The 15,684-nt window shown below is 54.2% G+C and overlaps 1 protein-coding gene across 1 annotated transcript in view; it reads right to left on the bottom strand.

Annotated features, from left to right (window-relative positions):
• Positions 1 to 508: 508 nt before the first annotated feature.
• The window catches only part of CCDC33 (coiled-coil domain containing 33), an 85,844-nt gene continuing 70,668 nt past the window's right edge, over positions 509 to 15,684 (bottom strand). Inside the window, exons 12-19 of the mRNA XM_012801866.1 lie at positions 5,213 to 5,378; positions 4,902 to 4,990; positions 4,581 to 4,712; positions 4,396 to 4,489; positions 3,232 to 3,398; positions 2,121 to 2,207; positions 1,501 to 1,614; positions 509 to 717 (exon numbers count right to left, since the gene is read on the bottom strand). Of these exons, the coding sequence (XP_012657320.1) occupies positions 592 to 717; positions 1,501 to 1,614; positions 2,121 to 2,207; positions 3,232 to 3,398; positions 4,396 to 4,489; positions 4,581 to 4,712; positions 4,902 to 4,990; positions 5,213 to 5,378 (975 nt within the window). The 3' untranslated portion in view covers positions 509 to 591. The remainder of the gene's footprint in view (positions 718 to 1,500; positions 1,615 to 2,120; positions 2,208 to 3,231; positions 3,399 to 4,395; positions 4,490 to 4,580; positions 4,713 to 4,901; positions 4,991 to 5,212; positions 5,379 to 15,684) is intronic.

The raw sequence follows: 15,684 nt of genomic DNA, 5'->3' as shown, positions 1-15,684 counted from the left end.
CTGCCACAAGAAAGCACAAAGTCTTTTTCTTCTCAAGAGACAGATAAATCAAATTTGAAAGAAAGGACTTCAGGCTAGGTGTGGTGGTGGCTCCTGTCCGTAATCCCAGCACTTTGGGAGAGGTTGAGGCAGGAGGATTGGTTGAGCCGAGGAGTTTGAGGCTGCAGTATGATCATGCCACTGCCCTCCAGCCTGGCAATAGAGTGAGACTCTATAATAAAAGAGGGACTTCAGACATAATAGATGTTTTGGGGCAAATGGAAAGTCCTAGCCTCACTCTTATCTCCCAACAGAACTGGCCTCTTTTTTTCCGGAGGTCTAGAAGCTGCTTGTTTCCCTGGTCCCTGCTTGGGAAGCAGTCTTCTCTTCAGTCTCCTGAGTCTACTGTGTCCTCTGGTTCTCCAAAGATGCTAGCTCCTGGGACAGGCAGGAGCTGTGTGTGGCTGTGTACCTCAAGTAGAGGGTCTGAGAGGAGGAAGCTGGCCCAGAAAAGAGGCACATACTCATGGAGCTACAGCATTTTATAACGTCATTTTTAGTGGGTGAAGATGAGATTGTCCAGCACATGGAGAAGGTGGCCTGCCCCAGTGCTCAGGCCTGCTGAGACTTAGAAGTCACCTGGGAGCTCACGGGCTCGTTGAGCTTAGTCTCTGAGCTGGACAGCAAGGGCTCCAGCTTTGAGGGCCGCTTGAGGTCCTTGGATTGGGCGGGGGCATTCTGTGATATGCAAAGCAAGGCGCGTGAGTATGGCTCCCATTATTGGGGGATGACCTCTTCAAGGGCACCTTGCTTGGAAAGCCATGCCTCAGAGGATCCAGAACTCAGTGGGCCATAACTTCTCAAAGATTTCAAAACACATTTTATCACAGCAGACCACACTTAATTTCTCTCAAGAGTCCCCAGGGCTCCAATAAGTTTGCAAAGGTAGCCTTCTGTCCCCTGTTGGTTCCCTTATCCTTCTTAGCCTCTTCCAGGAGCTACTGAGCCTGTGGCCATGAACAAAGTGCTACTGGCTCAGGAGCGGAAGAGCTGCCCTGGGGGCTAGGTGGTCCCAGGACCTAGCTTGAGGGGAAGTGGTGAGCAGGCCTGTTTGTTCTTGGGAGCCTAACTGCACAGGGCAGCTGCCTAGAAAGGGCATGCTACCAGGACAGTCTTAGGCACTGTGGAGCCAGGTGGTGGCATAAGCTACTTTGTAGTGAGCAAAGTCAGTTCCTAAAGTATAGTCAGAGTCAGCGCACCCTACACTGTCACCCTCATTACCCCTGTCCCACAGGAGAAGGGGTAGTCTTGTCAGAGTGTCTCTGTTCCCCTCAGCCGGGCAGGAAGACTAAAAGGCTGTTAGGTGGTAACAGAGGAGGAATTGGTTCCTAGGACTTCCGGCTCTTCACCCAGGAGTTGGCCCCCCAGTGGTTTTTCTCAGGGCCTGGTAACGTGGGGGATAGGGTGGCTTCCTGTTCCATCACTTGAACCCCCAGGAGCTTCTCTGGAGGGGTCACTCACTGGCTGTTCTGTGATGATGGAGTTTGAGGGGTGTCTGAAGCCATTTTCTTGCTCCTGCAGCCGTATGGCCAAGTCCTGCTTCTCGCGTGCCCAGCGTCGAGCTGAGTCCTCTAACTGTAGACAAAGAGAAGGACAATTGGAGGCCCAGTGGGCAGCAAGCCTCATCCCTGACAGCCGGGACAACCAGGGGTTGAGCCTGCACTCTGGACAGAATGCAAAGCTGTGGACAATGTGGGCTTGACACCTTCCCAGAAGACTTCTGGGGTAACAGGGGTAAGGGTGAGAGGCCAAATAATAAGACAGTCTAAAACACAAATGAGTCTTCTCTGCATTCCAACAATGTATTCAGCCCTTATCTTGAGTTCATGCTGACTTTGGTCATAGACTGAGCCTGACTCTGCTCACACACTGACCCCTGATCCTACTCAGAAACTGAGCCTGGACCCTGCTCACACACTGACCCTCGATTCTACTCAGACACTGAAGCCTGACCCTGCTCACACTGAGCCCTGATCCTACTCAGACTAAGCCTTGACACTGATCCCACGCTGAGCACTGACCTTTGTCACAACTGTACAGTGAGCCTGGCCCAGCCTGATCCACTCCTATACCTCACCCACCTGGCTCTCCAGGGACAGGATCCGGCTTTGAGCTCGTTCCAGTTTGGCCAGGAGGTTAAACTTGTCTGAGGAACTGCTGAGGATATCCTGTGGGCAAAGCAAAATTCACAAATGGCCCCAACTGGGGGCTGCTGGATGTGTGCGCTCAGGAAACCATAAGGTGTTGAGGGGGAGACCAGCTCTCTGGTGCAGAGCCTCAGCTCCAGGCTGCACCTTCTTCCTGAAGTTCAGAATGTGCATTTGCCACAGATGTTTCCCTGCACAGATTTTGGGTGTGTGAAGTTTTTAATATATCGTATTTTCAAAATGTAAAATGCATCCAGGAGCTCCCTCTAATGCATAGAAAGTAACATTGAACTGGAAGTCTCCATGGAGCAAGGACACCTGGCCCTCACACTTTATCTGACACTTGGCCCTCACACTTTACCTGGATGTCATGCATCAGCTGTGTTTCCAGACAGAACTCACCTCCCGTGAATCTGGGGTGCAGAGAAAACTGTGCTTGCCCCTGCCCTGCCCACTCTTCTCTAATTCTAAGTGTTTTGTCTTTGGGTCTGTGTAAAGCAGGGGGCTGCCTCAGAAGTGGGGTGGGGCCTGGACGTTTCTGGGCTCTGGGACACCCACCTGTGTGGGAAGGGTGTCTGTGCACTTGGAGTGGCCTGGGCCATCTGTCTCTTGCAGCCTCTCTGCCAAGTCTCCTCCTGCTCCCAACTCCCCAGGGTCCACCTGGGATGGGGGAAAAGGGCTCTCCAAAGTTGCACCAACCCCAGGAAATGCCTCGGAAGGGAGTTCTGAGAGACTTGTGTGGGGTCCAGGTAGAGGCTAGCCAGGTGGCAAAAAGGGTCAGGGTTTAGGCATCAGGGGTCAGTTAGGGGCTTGCTTTCTCCTAGGATGCTAGAGTAAAGGTAACACTCTCAGGTACATGCGTTCCCACCGAGGAAAAAAGCAAGACCTGAGGGCTCAGATTCCAGGAGACTCCAGCCAGATTGGAGACCCTGGAAAGCCGAGCTCCCAGTCTAGAATTTCAACTTGGATTGTGCTGTGGGTGATTGCTGGGCCCCCGGTGACCGGTACAGGCAGCCCAGGCCAAGCCTGTACCAGTGGCTCTTACCGGCAGTGACTGCTGCTGCAGAATGATGGGGGCTGACTGGTGGCGGTTCTTATCCAGCTCTGCCCGCAGCCTTGAGTTTTCTGCCAGCAGCACCGAGTAAAGGTCGCCTGGCAGGTTCTCTCCTGTAGAACCCAGGGGAAGGCCAGAGGCTGAGCGCATAGGTAGGGCTGCGGACAAGGCCACAGATGTCGGTGAGATGGGCTTTTCTGCCTCTATGGGCCTGCCCTGATTTCCCCAGCATTTTGCTCCCATCTGTCCCTCCTCTGTTTCCAAGCCTTCAGTGGCTCCCTACTGCCAGTGGGATCAGGTCCACACTCCTCAGGCTGTCCTTCTAGGCTTTTCCCTGGGTTGCCTTCTTGATCTCTCAACCAGACTCCTGGATGACCTCAGTGTTCTTAAAAGGCTGGCTCAGATTTCTATCAATAAAGAGCTTTAGGGGTGGCACTTGTGGCTCAAAGGAGTAGGGCGCTGGCCCCATATGCTGGAGGTGGTGGGTTTGAACCCAGCCCTGACCCAAAACTGCAAAATAAATAAATAAATAAATAAATAAATAAAATAAAGACCTATAGGACTCTCCACACCTCCTGAAGACTGAGCATGGGGCTGGCCACACAGGGGACAATGGCGAAGCTGCACATGTGGGTTTCTAGAAATCCCTAGTGTTGGGTTGGCCTGATAAGGTGGCACCTGGTTCTTTCCTGCTTATCAGAGCTTATCAGTGCTTTGGTTAACATCAATGAGGAAAAAAAAAGTCATTGATTTAATCAAAGTATGTTTGTTCATTTGCAGAGGCAGAAGCTTTGAAGGTATGAGGAGATGGGCAAATAACTTGAAGCATCCTAGAGTTAGAAGGTGAGAACTGCTGCCTGGGGAAGTGCCTCTCTGCTTGTTCTAGTGTGCAGGGTGCCTCCTTCAAGCCTGGTTCACACACTGTGTCCCAACTGTGCTTTGAAGGGTTTCCAGGGAAGGAGAGCCCAGGGAACATCTCTGGAAGTCTCAGTGCCTGAATGAGCGTGCAGGAGGCAGCACAATCCTGGGTCTCTCTGATCTGCAGTGGACCCCCTTCGCAGATTCACCCGAAGCTAGGTGGTTCTGGGAAGGCAGGGCCTCCCAGGGAGAGCAAAGCTGGGGCACAGACTCACTCACTTCGGGGAACGGATGCACCCAGGTTGGGCTTGCCTTGCAGCCTGTTGGGAGGTAGGGGCTCCGTCCTCTCCCGCAGCCTGTCCTCCAGCACCCGCTCCATCTTCTCGATCACCTGGAGGGCAGGGCAGAGACTGGGCTGGCCGGGGGTCACCATACCGTGCTGTCATTGGTGGGCCTCTGGGGGTGGCCCCTCCGGCACCTGCCTTCTCCTGGTGCCGCACAGTGTCCTCCAGTGCCTTCATCTTCTGCAGCTTGTCCTGGTACCGTTTGAGCAGCGCAGCCTGTGGCTGCTGAGCCTGGTACAGAAGGAGCAGCTCCTTCTCTCGATCATTCTTCTGCAAGGGAGTGGGGATGAATGGGTGCCTGGAAGTCCTGCTCGGCCCTTGAGGTCCACCCAGGCCCCTCTGTTGAGTCCTCCACTTGGCTGAGCACCCTTCCCTGTCCCTGCTGTCCCTCCTACTCCTATAAACTTCTTCCAACACCTCCCACTCTCCCTCCCTTCGCCTGCCCCAGTCCTAGCTCACTCGAATCAGTTCGTTCTGCAGATGCTGCACCTTGTCCCTCAGTTTCTTCATGTCCATCTCGCTCAGCAGCAGTTTCTGCTTCATGGACACTGTCGGGGGAGGGGGGTTGGGGAGACGGCTCAAATTGCCAGTCAGTGGGGAGAGGGCAGGGGACTCTTAGCCCTGGGGCTTGAGACAACTTCATTCTCTGCCTCCCATCCCTGAGAGGCCTAAATCCAGATGCATGCACATCTAGAAAAAGCTCCCACTACCCACCACACAATCCAGAGCCCAGGCGCAGGCAGGTGGCTGGATGCCCTCAGTGGTCTCACCCAGACTCTGGGCCTCCTGGGCTGTGCCCTCCTCCTCTTCCACCTCTAGCCCAGTCAGTTGGCTCCTCAGCATGCGGTTCTCCCCCTCCAGCATGCTGGCATGTTTCTGCAGCGACAGGATGTCCTCCGCCATCTTCTTCATGGCCCGCCGGTAGTTGTTCAACTCCTGTGGAGCCCAGAGCCCAGAGCTGAGACCTCTGTCCCATGGAGGAGGTCCTCACATCTTCCCCCCATCCCACATCTTCACCCACACTTAGAAGCTGGAGGGTTCACCCCCAAGGCCAAAAAGCAGCCTGAGCCCACACTATGCCCCTGAGTCTTAGCAAGTCTCTGGAGGGTGGTTGTGACAGACTGGGTTCTCACCCCCTACCCAGCCACGACAGGGAAGCTGCACTAATCTTCCCTCCCTGGGACCACAGTGTGTACTATGATACCAGCTGAGGAGGACTCAGGGCCCAGATGCCAGGGGAGAGAGCCTGTGGGCAACGGAGACTGAAAGGATCCTGGCCAGGTGTCCTGAGTCTAAGGCTCTTTGCCTTCTCCCTTTTCCAGTCTCTTCTTCTGGTTCCTTTTTCCCTACATCACTGAAAGCCTAGGGAAGAACCTCTCAGACATCACCCTGAATGCAATTTGGGAGCTCACATCAGCCCCCTACCAGCCCAGTGGTCAGCAAAGGACCCATAGTGCACCCAGGAGACCCAGGTAAGGACTTAGGATGGAGGTTGGGATCCAGCTATATGATGTGGGTTGCAAGGTGGGGGCTGGAATCTGCACTCAGTCCTCAGGTTAGGAGTAACAATTGTCTGGCATCTGAGGCTCACTGAGCATTTACTATGTTCCAGGGATGCTTCTAAATGTTTTATGTGCCCTCTCTCAGTCCTCACGTCAAGCCTATGAGGACAGGTACTACAGTCATCCCCACTTATCCATGAGAAGACCAAGACCCAGAGAAGTGAATAACTTGTTTAGTTATAAGACTGATGAGCGGCAGAGCCAGGATCTGAAATCCAGGTCTGCTGGGCCATCAGCCTGTGTTATTAAGGATCAGTCCCACCATGATGTCCTCATATGTGGACACTTCACAATATGATGAAAAGTGATAAAAGCAAGTTGCAAAAACAGACTAGCCATGCAATACTCATTTGGGAAAAACATTCATGTCTGCTTATACACATGCTTTATACATAGGGAAATTAATTAGCTATATATATATGTATATATATATGCATTTGTTTTATAATCAGAAATTATAAAAATTTCATGAAGGGAGTTTCTTAAATCTAAATAGTGCAATAGAAAAGGGAATCCCAAACATGAATCCAGAAAGATTTGGGTAGAGGAGGAGGCGACAGGAGCTGGGATGTGGGAGACTGTGAAAGCAGGGAAGTAAATTTGCTGAGTCCTGGTGGCCCTGGGCTTCTTAAAGCTGTGGGAGGCCTCGCTGCACATGGGGGAGGGGGCTCATGTCCCCAGGAAGCAGAGCTCTGTCCCCAGATCCCATCCCGACCCCATGCTGACTGTGGATGTGGCCTGGCTGCCCTGCCACTGCCTGCCACCTGCTGCACCGCAGGCCTCAGCTTCTAAAGGAGAGGTCCCAGACAACAGGGCCTCATCAGATACCACTTGTCATCTGTCACTGTCTAGCCTTCTGGCTGGACTCCTTCTAACTCGTGCCTGTGCCAGGTCCCTCTCCCAGCATCTGCCCCAGTTGAGCTTCAGGTCTTGGCTCCTCTAGATCTGCCCATCTGGTGTCCGTGGACTGCACCGTTAACTGAGACTCAGTCCGGAGACCACACACACACTCAGGGCCCCTGCCCAGGCAGGTACAATTTGGAGGATGCTGTTCTCATCCCAACCCATTTATGTTCTACTGGCTGCTTTAGTCGTCAGGTCAGGCTCCTTCCTTTTCCTCCTTGCTGCCCCCTAGACTCCTTTTCCTCCTCTGCTGTGCTCAGGATCTTCAATTTATGGCAGTCCATGACTGATGAGGTTGAGGGGCCCAGCAGGCTGGCTGGAGAGAAAGCTCATGATATATTGACAAAGGAAATTTGTCCCCTTTTTCTTCAGCCTGGTTCAAACTCTTATCATGTCTGCTCTGGACAATTATAGTAGCATCCAAATGGGTTTCTTGGCTTCCAGGTTTATGTCCTGGAGAAGCACACACACACATGTTCAAGGACGCTCCTTGCAGCACAGTTTGTGGTCTTATACCAGGGGCGTGCTGAGTCTCTGGACCCCAGGCAGAGTTACAAAGAATGACCTAGATTTAATTGTGTTAACACAGAGGGATGGCCACATTCTATTGTGAAATGAAAGAGCACGTGACAGATTAATATGATCTCATCTGTAACTGGGCTGTGTGTGTACATGCAGGGCACCACAGGGAAGTGGCTGCAGGCCCTGGGCCTACACCCTGGGGCTGAATCTGATCACCCTTCTTCTCATTCAGGAGCTCATCCTTTCTAGGACCCCACTGTTCTCCAGCTCAGGAGTCCTGGGAGGGGTGAGCAGACCCCTGCTATTAGCATCCTCCCTTGACAGAGGAGAAAAGCTGGGTCAGGTAGAAAGAAGGAGGTGGAGGGAGAGCACGGGGTCGCTGCCTCAGCTAGATGGTCCCTGCTGGATTCCGACCCTTGAAGACTAGCCCTGGGAGCCTTCCACAGGTCTGTTCCCTCTGCCCCCCAGCCTGGCCACGTTCTGAGAGTGAGGGCTTCCCAGATGGGGGGTGCCTGGCACTGGCCCCTTGATCTCCATCCTGCCAGTGTTCTACGTTCACGTGAACCTGTGGATGTGTCCTCCCTCCTCAGCCCCCCCCCACACACACAGTCGGGACCTTGGGCAGCACAGCTGGGTTGGGAGGCCAGAGCCTGCAGGTGGGCAGCCCTGACCCCTGATATCCCCCTACAGCTTCCCCCCCACAAGGCCATGCTCTGCGTCACAGCCCAGCCTTGGGAACAAGCAAGACACTGTGCCCCAGATTCCTGTTGTGGTCCTGCCCCACCACTGCCTGCTGGGGGGCGGGCAGGATGTGGGTCCCTATGCTGTCTTGGCTCTGGCATGTCCTCTAGGGCTACTGACTCTAAAGCCACTGTGTCAGCACCTGAGTGCTCACCACGTCCTCCCCACCACTGACATCCCACCCTCTCAGAGGCTGCTGAGGTGAGAAATATCAGGTGGTCCTGAGTTTAAATTTTCCCACTGCCACTAAGCACTGTGGCCTTTGTAGCACCAACACCTCTTTGCCTGTGGTAAGGGGCAGCTGTTCTCTGAGCCTTGGTATCCTCATCTGTGGAATGGGAAAGTCACCCCACCTCAGAGGGGGCTGCTGTGGGTGACAGGCGGTGAGAGGAGGGCCAGACCAGGCCATGACACCTCGGGTGCCAGCAATGGTAACTCTTCTCCGCACCACCCTTTGAGTGCTTTTTTCTTTTATAATTATTCTTATAATAGCCCTGGGCACAAGGGATGATTGTGTAACCACTCATTTTACAGAAGCTGAGGCTCAGCTTCCATTAAGGAGCAGGGTGGTAATTGTCTTTACGAAAGCCCGAGGAGGGCAATGCAGCCCTCCCCGACGAGCATTCGTGGTGGAATCTGGCCCACCTCATCCACATATGTTTGTGGCTACCACTAACTATTTGACCAGAAGGGCCCTGTACACTCATTGTACAGGTGGAGAAGCTGAGGTTGGAAGTGGTGTTCTCAAGGTGACAGAGACTCAGTATTAAGCTCAGGCTAGAAGCAGCACAATAAACCCTTGGTCACCATCACTTGCTGAGCACTGTGTGTGCCAGCTCTGTGTCAGGTCTGTGCCATACTGCGCCACAGAGTAAGTGGTCTCCCACCTACACTGAGGAGACAGCAATGGCATCTGCGACAGAGGGGAGCTTAGAGGAGGATCTTTCTCAGCCTGGGGACCCAAGAAGGCTTTCTGGAGGTGGTGATAATCTGAGCTGACTCTAGGAGGATGAATAAGTGTCACCCATGGGTGGAGAGAGGGTGCCCAGGCAGAGGAGACACTGTGGCAAAGGCAGGGAGGCTGGAGTGTGTGTGAAGAGGGCAGAGTGCAGGGGGTGAGCTCAGGGGTGCGGCTACAGAGGCCTCGAAGGCCAGTCTCAGGAGTTGGATGCCATCCTGCAGGCTGCTGAAGGGCCTAAGCTGGGGTGGGAGGTGGTGGTGACAAGACCCCTCTGGCTGCCCAGCACTGAGGACAGATAGGGGATGGAGGCCCAGAGCTGGAACTGGCTGAGACTCATGGGACCTGTGCAACCGCAGGCCAGGCAGACCATGGGGCACTGAGCAGAGCAGAGGGAGGTGGGGGTAGAGGGGGCAGAGCCTGGCATCTTTGGGTGGAGGAGGTGTACCCCTGGAGTGGGCAGAGGGGGAGCCAGCTTGGGGAGGAGGGCACGCTGGGGGTGAGGTACCTGTGGGGCTCTTGGGTGGAGGTGGTTGACAGGTGGCTGATGGTGCTGGAGAGACTGGTGGGAGGGCAGCCCTCAGTGGTGTGACTGGAGTCGTGGGAAGGGAGTGGATTTTCAGAGTTGGGGAGAAGTTGAAATGAGGAGGGGAGTTTGAGGACAAAGAGTGGTGGGAAGAGGGGCTCTCAAGACCAGGGAAATTGGCTCGGTGCCTGTGGCTCAAGTGGCTAAGGCACCAGCCACATACACCTAAGGTGGTAGGTTCGAATCCAGCCCGGGCCCACCAAACAACAATGACGGCTGCAACCAAAAAATAGCCGGGCGTTGTGGCGGGCACCTGTGGTCCCAGCTACTTGGGAGGCTGAGGCAGGAGACTCACTTGAGCCCAGGAGTTGGGAGGTTGCTGTGAGCTGTGATGCCACGGCACTCTCCCCGGGGGGACAGCTTGAGGCTCTGTCTCAAAAAAAAGACCAGGGCAATTGCCAAAGAGGCAGAAGAACAAGGGTGAGAGCAGGCTGGCAAAGCCAACGAAGTGCAGAGAGCTACAGCAGGACAGTTGATCACGTGCTCAGGTCACAGCAGGCTGGGTAATAGAGACAAACTTGCCACTGGAGATAGCCTGAGCAACCAACAAAAACCACCTTCATAAAAGCATCAAGGAGCTGGTGAGACAGTCGGGAATTATCAGGCAGAGACGGTGGGGGGCCATGTAGTGGATACGACACTGCATTGAGAAGAGGGAACCACAGCAAGAGGCAATGCGGGTGAGCCCCCCACCCCTCAAGGTGAGCAAACCACACATGCAGCACAGCGCCCTTTCAATAAAGGTAAAAATGTAAAACTAGGCCATAGTGGTCTAAGAGGTATACTTTGGCGGTGACAGCTTAAAGAAGCAAAGTGAAGAAATGAAGCTGGCAGAGCTTCTCTCATCCAGGAGAGCAGGGGTGTGGCTGGGAGGGGCGCGAGAGGCTCGAGAGTTCTGGAGATGCTCTAGTTCTTGACCTGGATGGTTGGTTTCATGGATGTTTGCTTTATAATAATTGGCTATACAGGCAGTCCCTGCATCACAAACATCTGACTTATGTCTAACCTGCACTTACAAATGGAGGCTATTACACTAAGTTCCCTAGTTATAAATATCCACTGATGTACAACTTGCACGGAGGCTATTACAGGTAATGGGTAAATGTACCTGTTTCAACTTACATACAAATTCAACGTAAGAACAAACCTACAGAACCTATTTCATTGGTAACCTGGAGATTGCCTGTATTCTATAATATTGTTCAATGCAAATCTTTTAAATTGTGACCTGTGACCTAATGTTTCTGCATGTGGGTCTCAGTTCACAATTTAAAAGATTTTTGAAAAATGAAGAGAAGGTTTAGTAACTTCCAGATCTGCAGAGGGAGCCCCGGGTGTGGTTGGAGAGGTGGCCCCTGGTGACCTTGGCTAGTGCTCTGAATGCTGGGTTGTGGGCTGAGATCTGAGGGGAGTGAGGCTGAGCAGGTAGCTGCGGACACAGCGTGGAGGAGAGGCATGGTGGTGAGGAGAGAGGATTTCCTGGAGAATCAGAAGATAGCCGGAAGGGATGCATAGGGGAGCAGGGGCTGAAGGCGGATGTGGGGGTGTGGAGTGGGGAAAGAAGCCTGAGACAGGTTGCTTGGTCTGGGGCAGTGTGGGTGGCAAGGCCAATTGTGGCTGGAGTGGGTGCAGAAGGTTGGTTTGCTGGACGGGGCACACACCCTCTCTTCCTTCTCTCTCCCTGGGCAGCCACCCCATCCCTGAGTCCCCAGGTGGGAAGACCAGTTGCTGGTGGGACCGGCTGCCAGCATGAGTTTACCTTTACAGCCAGCAGAGGGCAGCCGCCTCCCACAGACGCTCCGGCTGCAGCCGCGATAGACTAGGCTGGCCTGAGTTCCCCGCAGCTCCTTTTGTGGCCTGAATTGGGCTGTCCTCAGCTCTAGGCACACATATCCTTCCTTCAGGGGGTCCACCCTGCCTTCCCTGACCTCTAGCCCTGGAAGGCCCATCTCAGAGGTTCTGATGATGGGGCCAGAGAGGCAGAGCGACTTGCTCGAGGTCACACAGTGAATTGTGAACCTCTGCTGGGACCTCTGTCCTAAGCCAGCCCCAGGGAAGATAGTGAGGCTGGTTGGGAAGGATAGGGGCTGGGCACACAACCCATCTGGAAGTAACCCCAACTCTTCCCTGCAACCTGCTACCTTCCTGCTGGCCCAAGACTGAGGAAGCCCAGACTAACCAGGTGGGGGAGAGTGAGGCCCACCTGGCTCCATGCTGCTCCAGCCCCGCCCCAAAGTCACCTCAGTTGAGGATTCTGACATTGTAGAGTAGACAGGACCCCACCCTGCTGTGCCTTGGCTGAGTCCCCAACCCACTAAACTATGGGATGTAATTACAAAAGAAAACATTATTGTTTTAAACCACATTTTAGGGTAGTTTGTTATGCAACAATAGTTAATTGGAACATTCTCCCTTACCTCTCAGACCCCTCTAATGACTTCCATGGGCCCTCATGATAAATTTCCAACTTTGAACTTCAATGTCGTCCTTCTCAGCATACCTAGGCCTCTTTTCAAAATTTAGCTCCAGTCACTCCACCTGTGGCCCCAGCCTTCTGGGTCCCTTTCCATCTTCAAATCTTACCTACCTCTGCCAAGAAGCCTTTCCTGACCCACGCTAGCCTGGTACTTCCTCTTGGACCGGGAACCCCTGCATGCCATGCCTCCCAGCTCCAGGAGACCCTGACTGTAGGGAAGGGCCTCTCTGCCTGTCTGACTTTCTCTGGCAAACCTTTGACCCAGACTCTGCTACTGCCTGATTTCTTGCCATTGGATTGGCAGGACTCCTGCAGGTCTTCTCAGGATGTCAGAAGCCTTTCTCAGCTAATCTAAGCTCTCCATTACCTTCAAAGGGGATTTCTTTAAAATATAATGGAAACATTTGGCTTTCAAATCAGTGCTGGCCTCCCCCAGGAGGGAACAAGGGCCCAGATCTGAGGGATGAGAAGCAGAGGATGGAGCCTGTGTGTGGAGCTTGCTGAAGGAGACTGGGATTTGCCCAGAGATAGGCACTCACTGTGGTTACGCAGCCCTCTTACTCCCAGAAACACCTAGGCCAACGCCACTGGGTCCCTGGCCCCTCTGTCCTTGGCTGCTGACCACCCTGGCCAAGCTCCCTTCCTACCCATTGTGGGACTATGTGACAACAGAATCCCTTGGCCACCAGAACAAGCTTATTTCTTTCCTTCTGTTCACTTTTGAATTGTGTCACCACCAGAGGGCAGGCAAGGGAGGACTGTGACCCTCTAGGTGATGAGGACACTGAGGCAGCAAGGACATGGCCGAGTGAGAGTGGCTGTATTCCAAGACACAAAGGGTGCGGCTGGGAAGTTTGGGGAGTGAGGTCTCTGCCATAAGGCCTTGTCCTTGGGTGGGAGCCTGGAGGAGGCCTGGCACTAATGGGTTCCTTCTCCATTTGCCAACACCCCAGGGGGATCCAGACTCCCAAACCTCTTCTGGGCTCTGTCTTGGTATATATCTCCCTTCCTCTTCTCTCCAGCAAGGCTTGGCAGGCAGCATTTGCACCAAGGCTCAGCTTTGTTGGGGGGTGAGGCAACTTCCAGTAGGAGTAGGCCCTGCTATGGGACACATGCTCATATGCTAAGAGTGTAAATCACAGGGGGAGGGGGCCGTGGCAGGGAGAGTGGATGGAGCTTGGCCTTTGAGGCCCAGGTGAGATTTGATTGGACTGGGTTTGGACTGAGCAAAGGCATGGAGGCCAACAGGGGCCTGGTGCTTTGGAGGCAGCGAAGCAGATCAATCTGTGTGGAGAGAGCTGGAGTAGGCCTCGGGATTTGCACCAGTCACAGAGGCGGTGCAGTGGGTTAAGTGCCAGCCCAGGGATTTCTGCTTTGAGAAAGAGGGCAGTCGGGAGTCACAGAAATTTCTAGAACCAGGATGCTGCTCACCGAGATGCCTGCTCCTGGTTCCCCTCGACTGTCATCTGGGCCTCCCAACTGTAACAATTCTGTGTAAATTGCTGCTTAAAACAGAGCCCCAGCTCTATGGAAGCTGCCCTCCTGGAGGGGGAGGCAGTTGCTTCTTTGTTCAGCCCATGGTAATAGCAAAGAAACAAAAGAAGCAAATTTCCCCTTTCTTTTGTGCCTTTTTTTCCTTTCTTGCTGCAGCAGAGATGGTGCCTAGAAAGCTTTTGTGCTTGGCTTGGTGAAGCTCTGAAGGGTGGCGGGACCTTGGCCAGCAGCTGACCCCAGCCTCTGTCTAATTGGCCCCTGCGCTAATTGGGTCTGGTCTGGACAATAGTACCCAGGCTGGGCTGTGATGGGGGTGGGGCTTCCTGGAAGATGCTGTCTTCCCATTCCCATGTCCCCTCCTAGGTCTTCCTGAACCTTGCTCAACTCAAGGCTCCACTCTGGGCCTTCTTCCTTCAGAAGACCCCCAGGCCACTCAAAGCCTCCCTATCAGTCCCTCCTCCTGGGACATATGGCTCAGAGTCCTACCTCTGCTGACAGCAGCTTGTCCTAGGGAAGGAGAGGGCTGGGCACTGAGAGGATGGTGAGGGGCAGACCCCAGCCCTTGTGCTCTCTCTTTGTCAAAGAGCTCTTCCCCACCAGTTACCCTCTGGTTAGAGCTTTGCTACCTCTAGAATGCCCCATGGGAGGTGGGGGAGGAGCCCCGGCTGGGATCCAGGACCCTGGGTTCCGACCTAGCCTCTGCCCACAGCTGTTGTGTGACCTGGAGCTAGGGCCTTGCTGGCTCTGTGCCCTTTCATCTGCATGCTGGGGGCATAATCCCTGCTGGGGTTGCACTCTGGGGTTCTACCACAGTGGCAGAGGAAATGCTTTGGTAACTGGGGTGAGAATGAATGAGGTAACCCAGGCAGCTTGAGCCTGGCCTGGGGCTGAGCTGCTTTCTCTGCCTGCATCACGCTCTGTACTGCCAGCTCACCAGGCCAGCCTCTTTCTAGGACCTGGGGTTGGACCTCTAAGACACCAAAGCTTGGGCTGGGTTACCAGGAGAAAATAGTCAAATTAAGGGATTTTCCCAGAAGTTTTTCTTTCCCCTTGCTCTGGGTTCCTGTGATGGGCTCAGGGGAGGCCTATCTGGGGCTGAGAGAGCCCCATAGAAGGTTCCTGTGACCATGGACATTTAGGGGCCAATGTCCTGGTCCTCTCCTGCCCCACCCCCCACTGGCACCGGCTTTGGGAATACCTCTGTGGGCTGCTTAGCAGCACAACCAACAGGCCTGCCTTCTAGGTAAGCTGACCCATCCTTCCAGAACTAGTGGGTGTGGGGGCAACTTACAGAGTGGCTGTTAATGAGGCCCAAGGCAGCCTTGGGGGCTGGAGGGGGCGGGGACCCTGGCTCCTCCATCTTTACTGCTAGCAGTCCTGTTTCCCAGGATGGGTCCCCAGGGGCTGTTGCTACAACAAGTGCCTGCCTGGTGACTGAGCCCAGCCCTAAGCTGGAAGCAGGCCGGCCCATGGGGCCACTTCCCCTTTGCTCCAGGGTGGGAACTGGGGTGGGGAGGCTGAGATCAGGCTGGGCTCACTCCTTGCCCGAGGAGCTATGAGGAGACAGTAGGGCCAAGGAGGGCATTAGGGCCCTGCAGGGCTCTGGCCTTCAGACTCCCCCCACTTTAGGCTCAGCTGCCTCTCAGCTATACCTCAGCCTCCCCCCATTTAACTCTCCCCTCTGTTCCATTCTGGGGTGGATTAGCCCATCCCTTTTCCCTTTTCTCTGCCCCTTAGCCTCATCCTCTGTCACTGAGTCTCCTTGTGTCCTGCCTGTCTTCTCACTCTGCTCCTCCGTCTCCCCTTGTCCCCACCCCCCCTGCATTCCACCACAGCAGCCCAGGCTGGGCTCACAGTGCTCCCTATGGCTATACAGTATCCGGACCCCCCTCCTTCCCATCTCTGCTTTCCTGATGTTTTTCACAAATTCCTTTCCCTTTAGTTCAGCAGACACATGGGTGGATGTTTTTAAAAAGAACTCACTGGGAAGCAAAGGGAAA

This window comes from Otolemur garnettii, unplaced genomic scaffold (genome assembly GCF_000181295.1).
Source record: "Otolemur garnettii isolate 467f Iridium unplaced genomic scaffold, OtoGar3 scaffold00011, whole genome shotgun sequence".
Taxonomy (NCBI): domain Eukaryota; kingdom Metazoa; phylum Chordata; class Mammalia; order Primates; family Galagidae; genus Otolemur; species Otolemur garnettii.
This window is presented reverse-complemented; position numbering and strand designations above follow the sequence as displayed.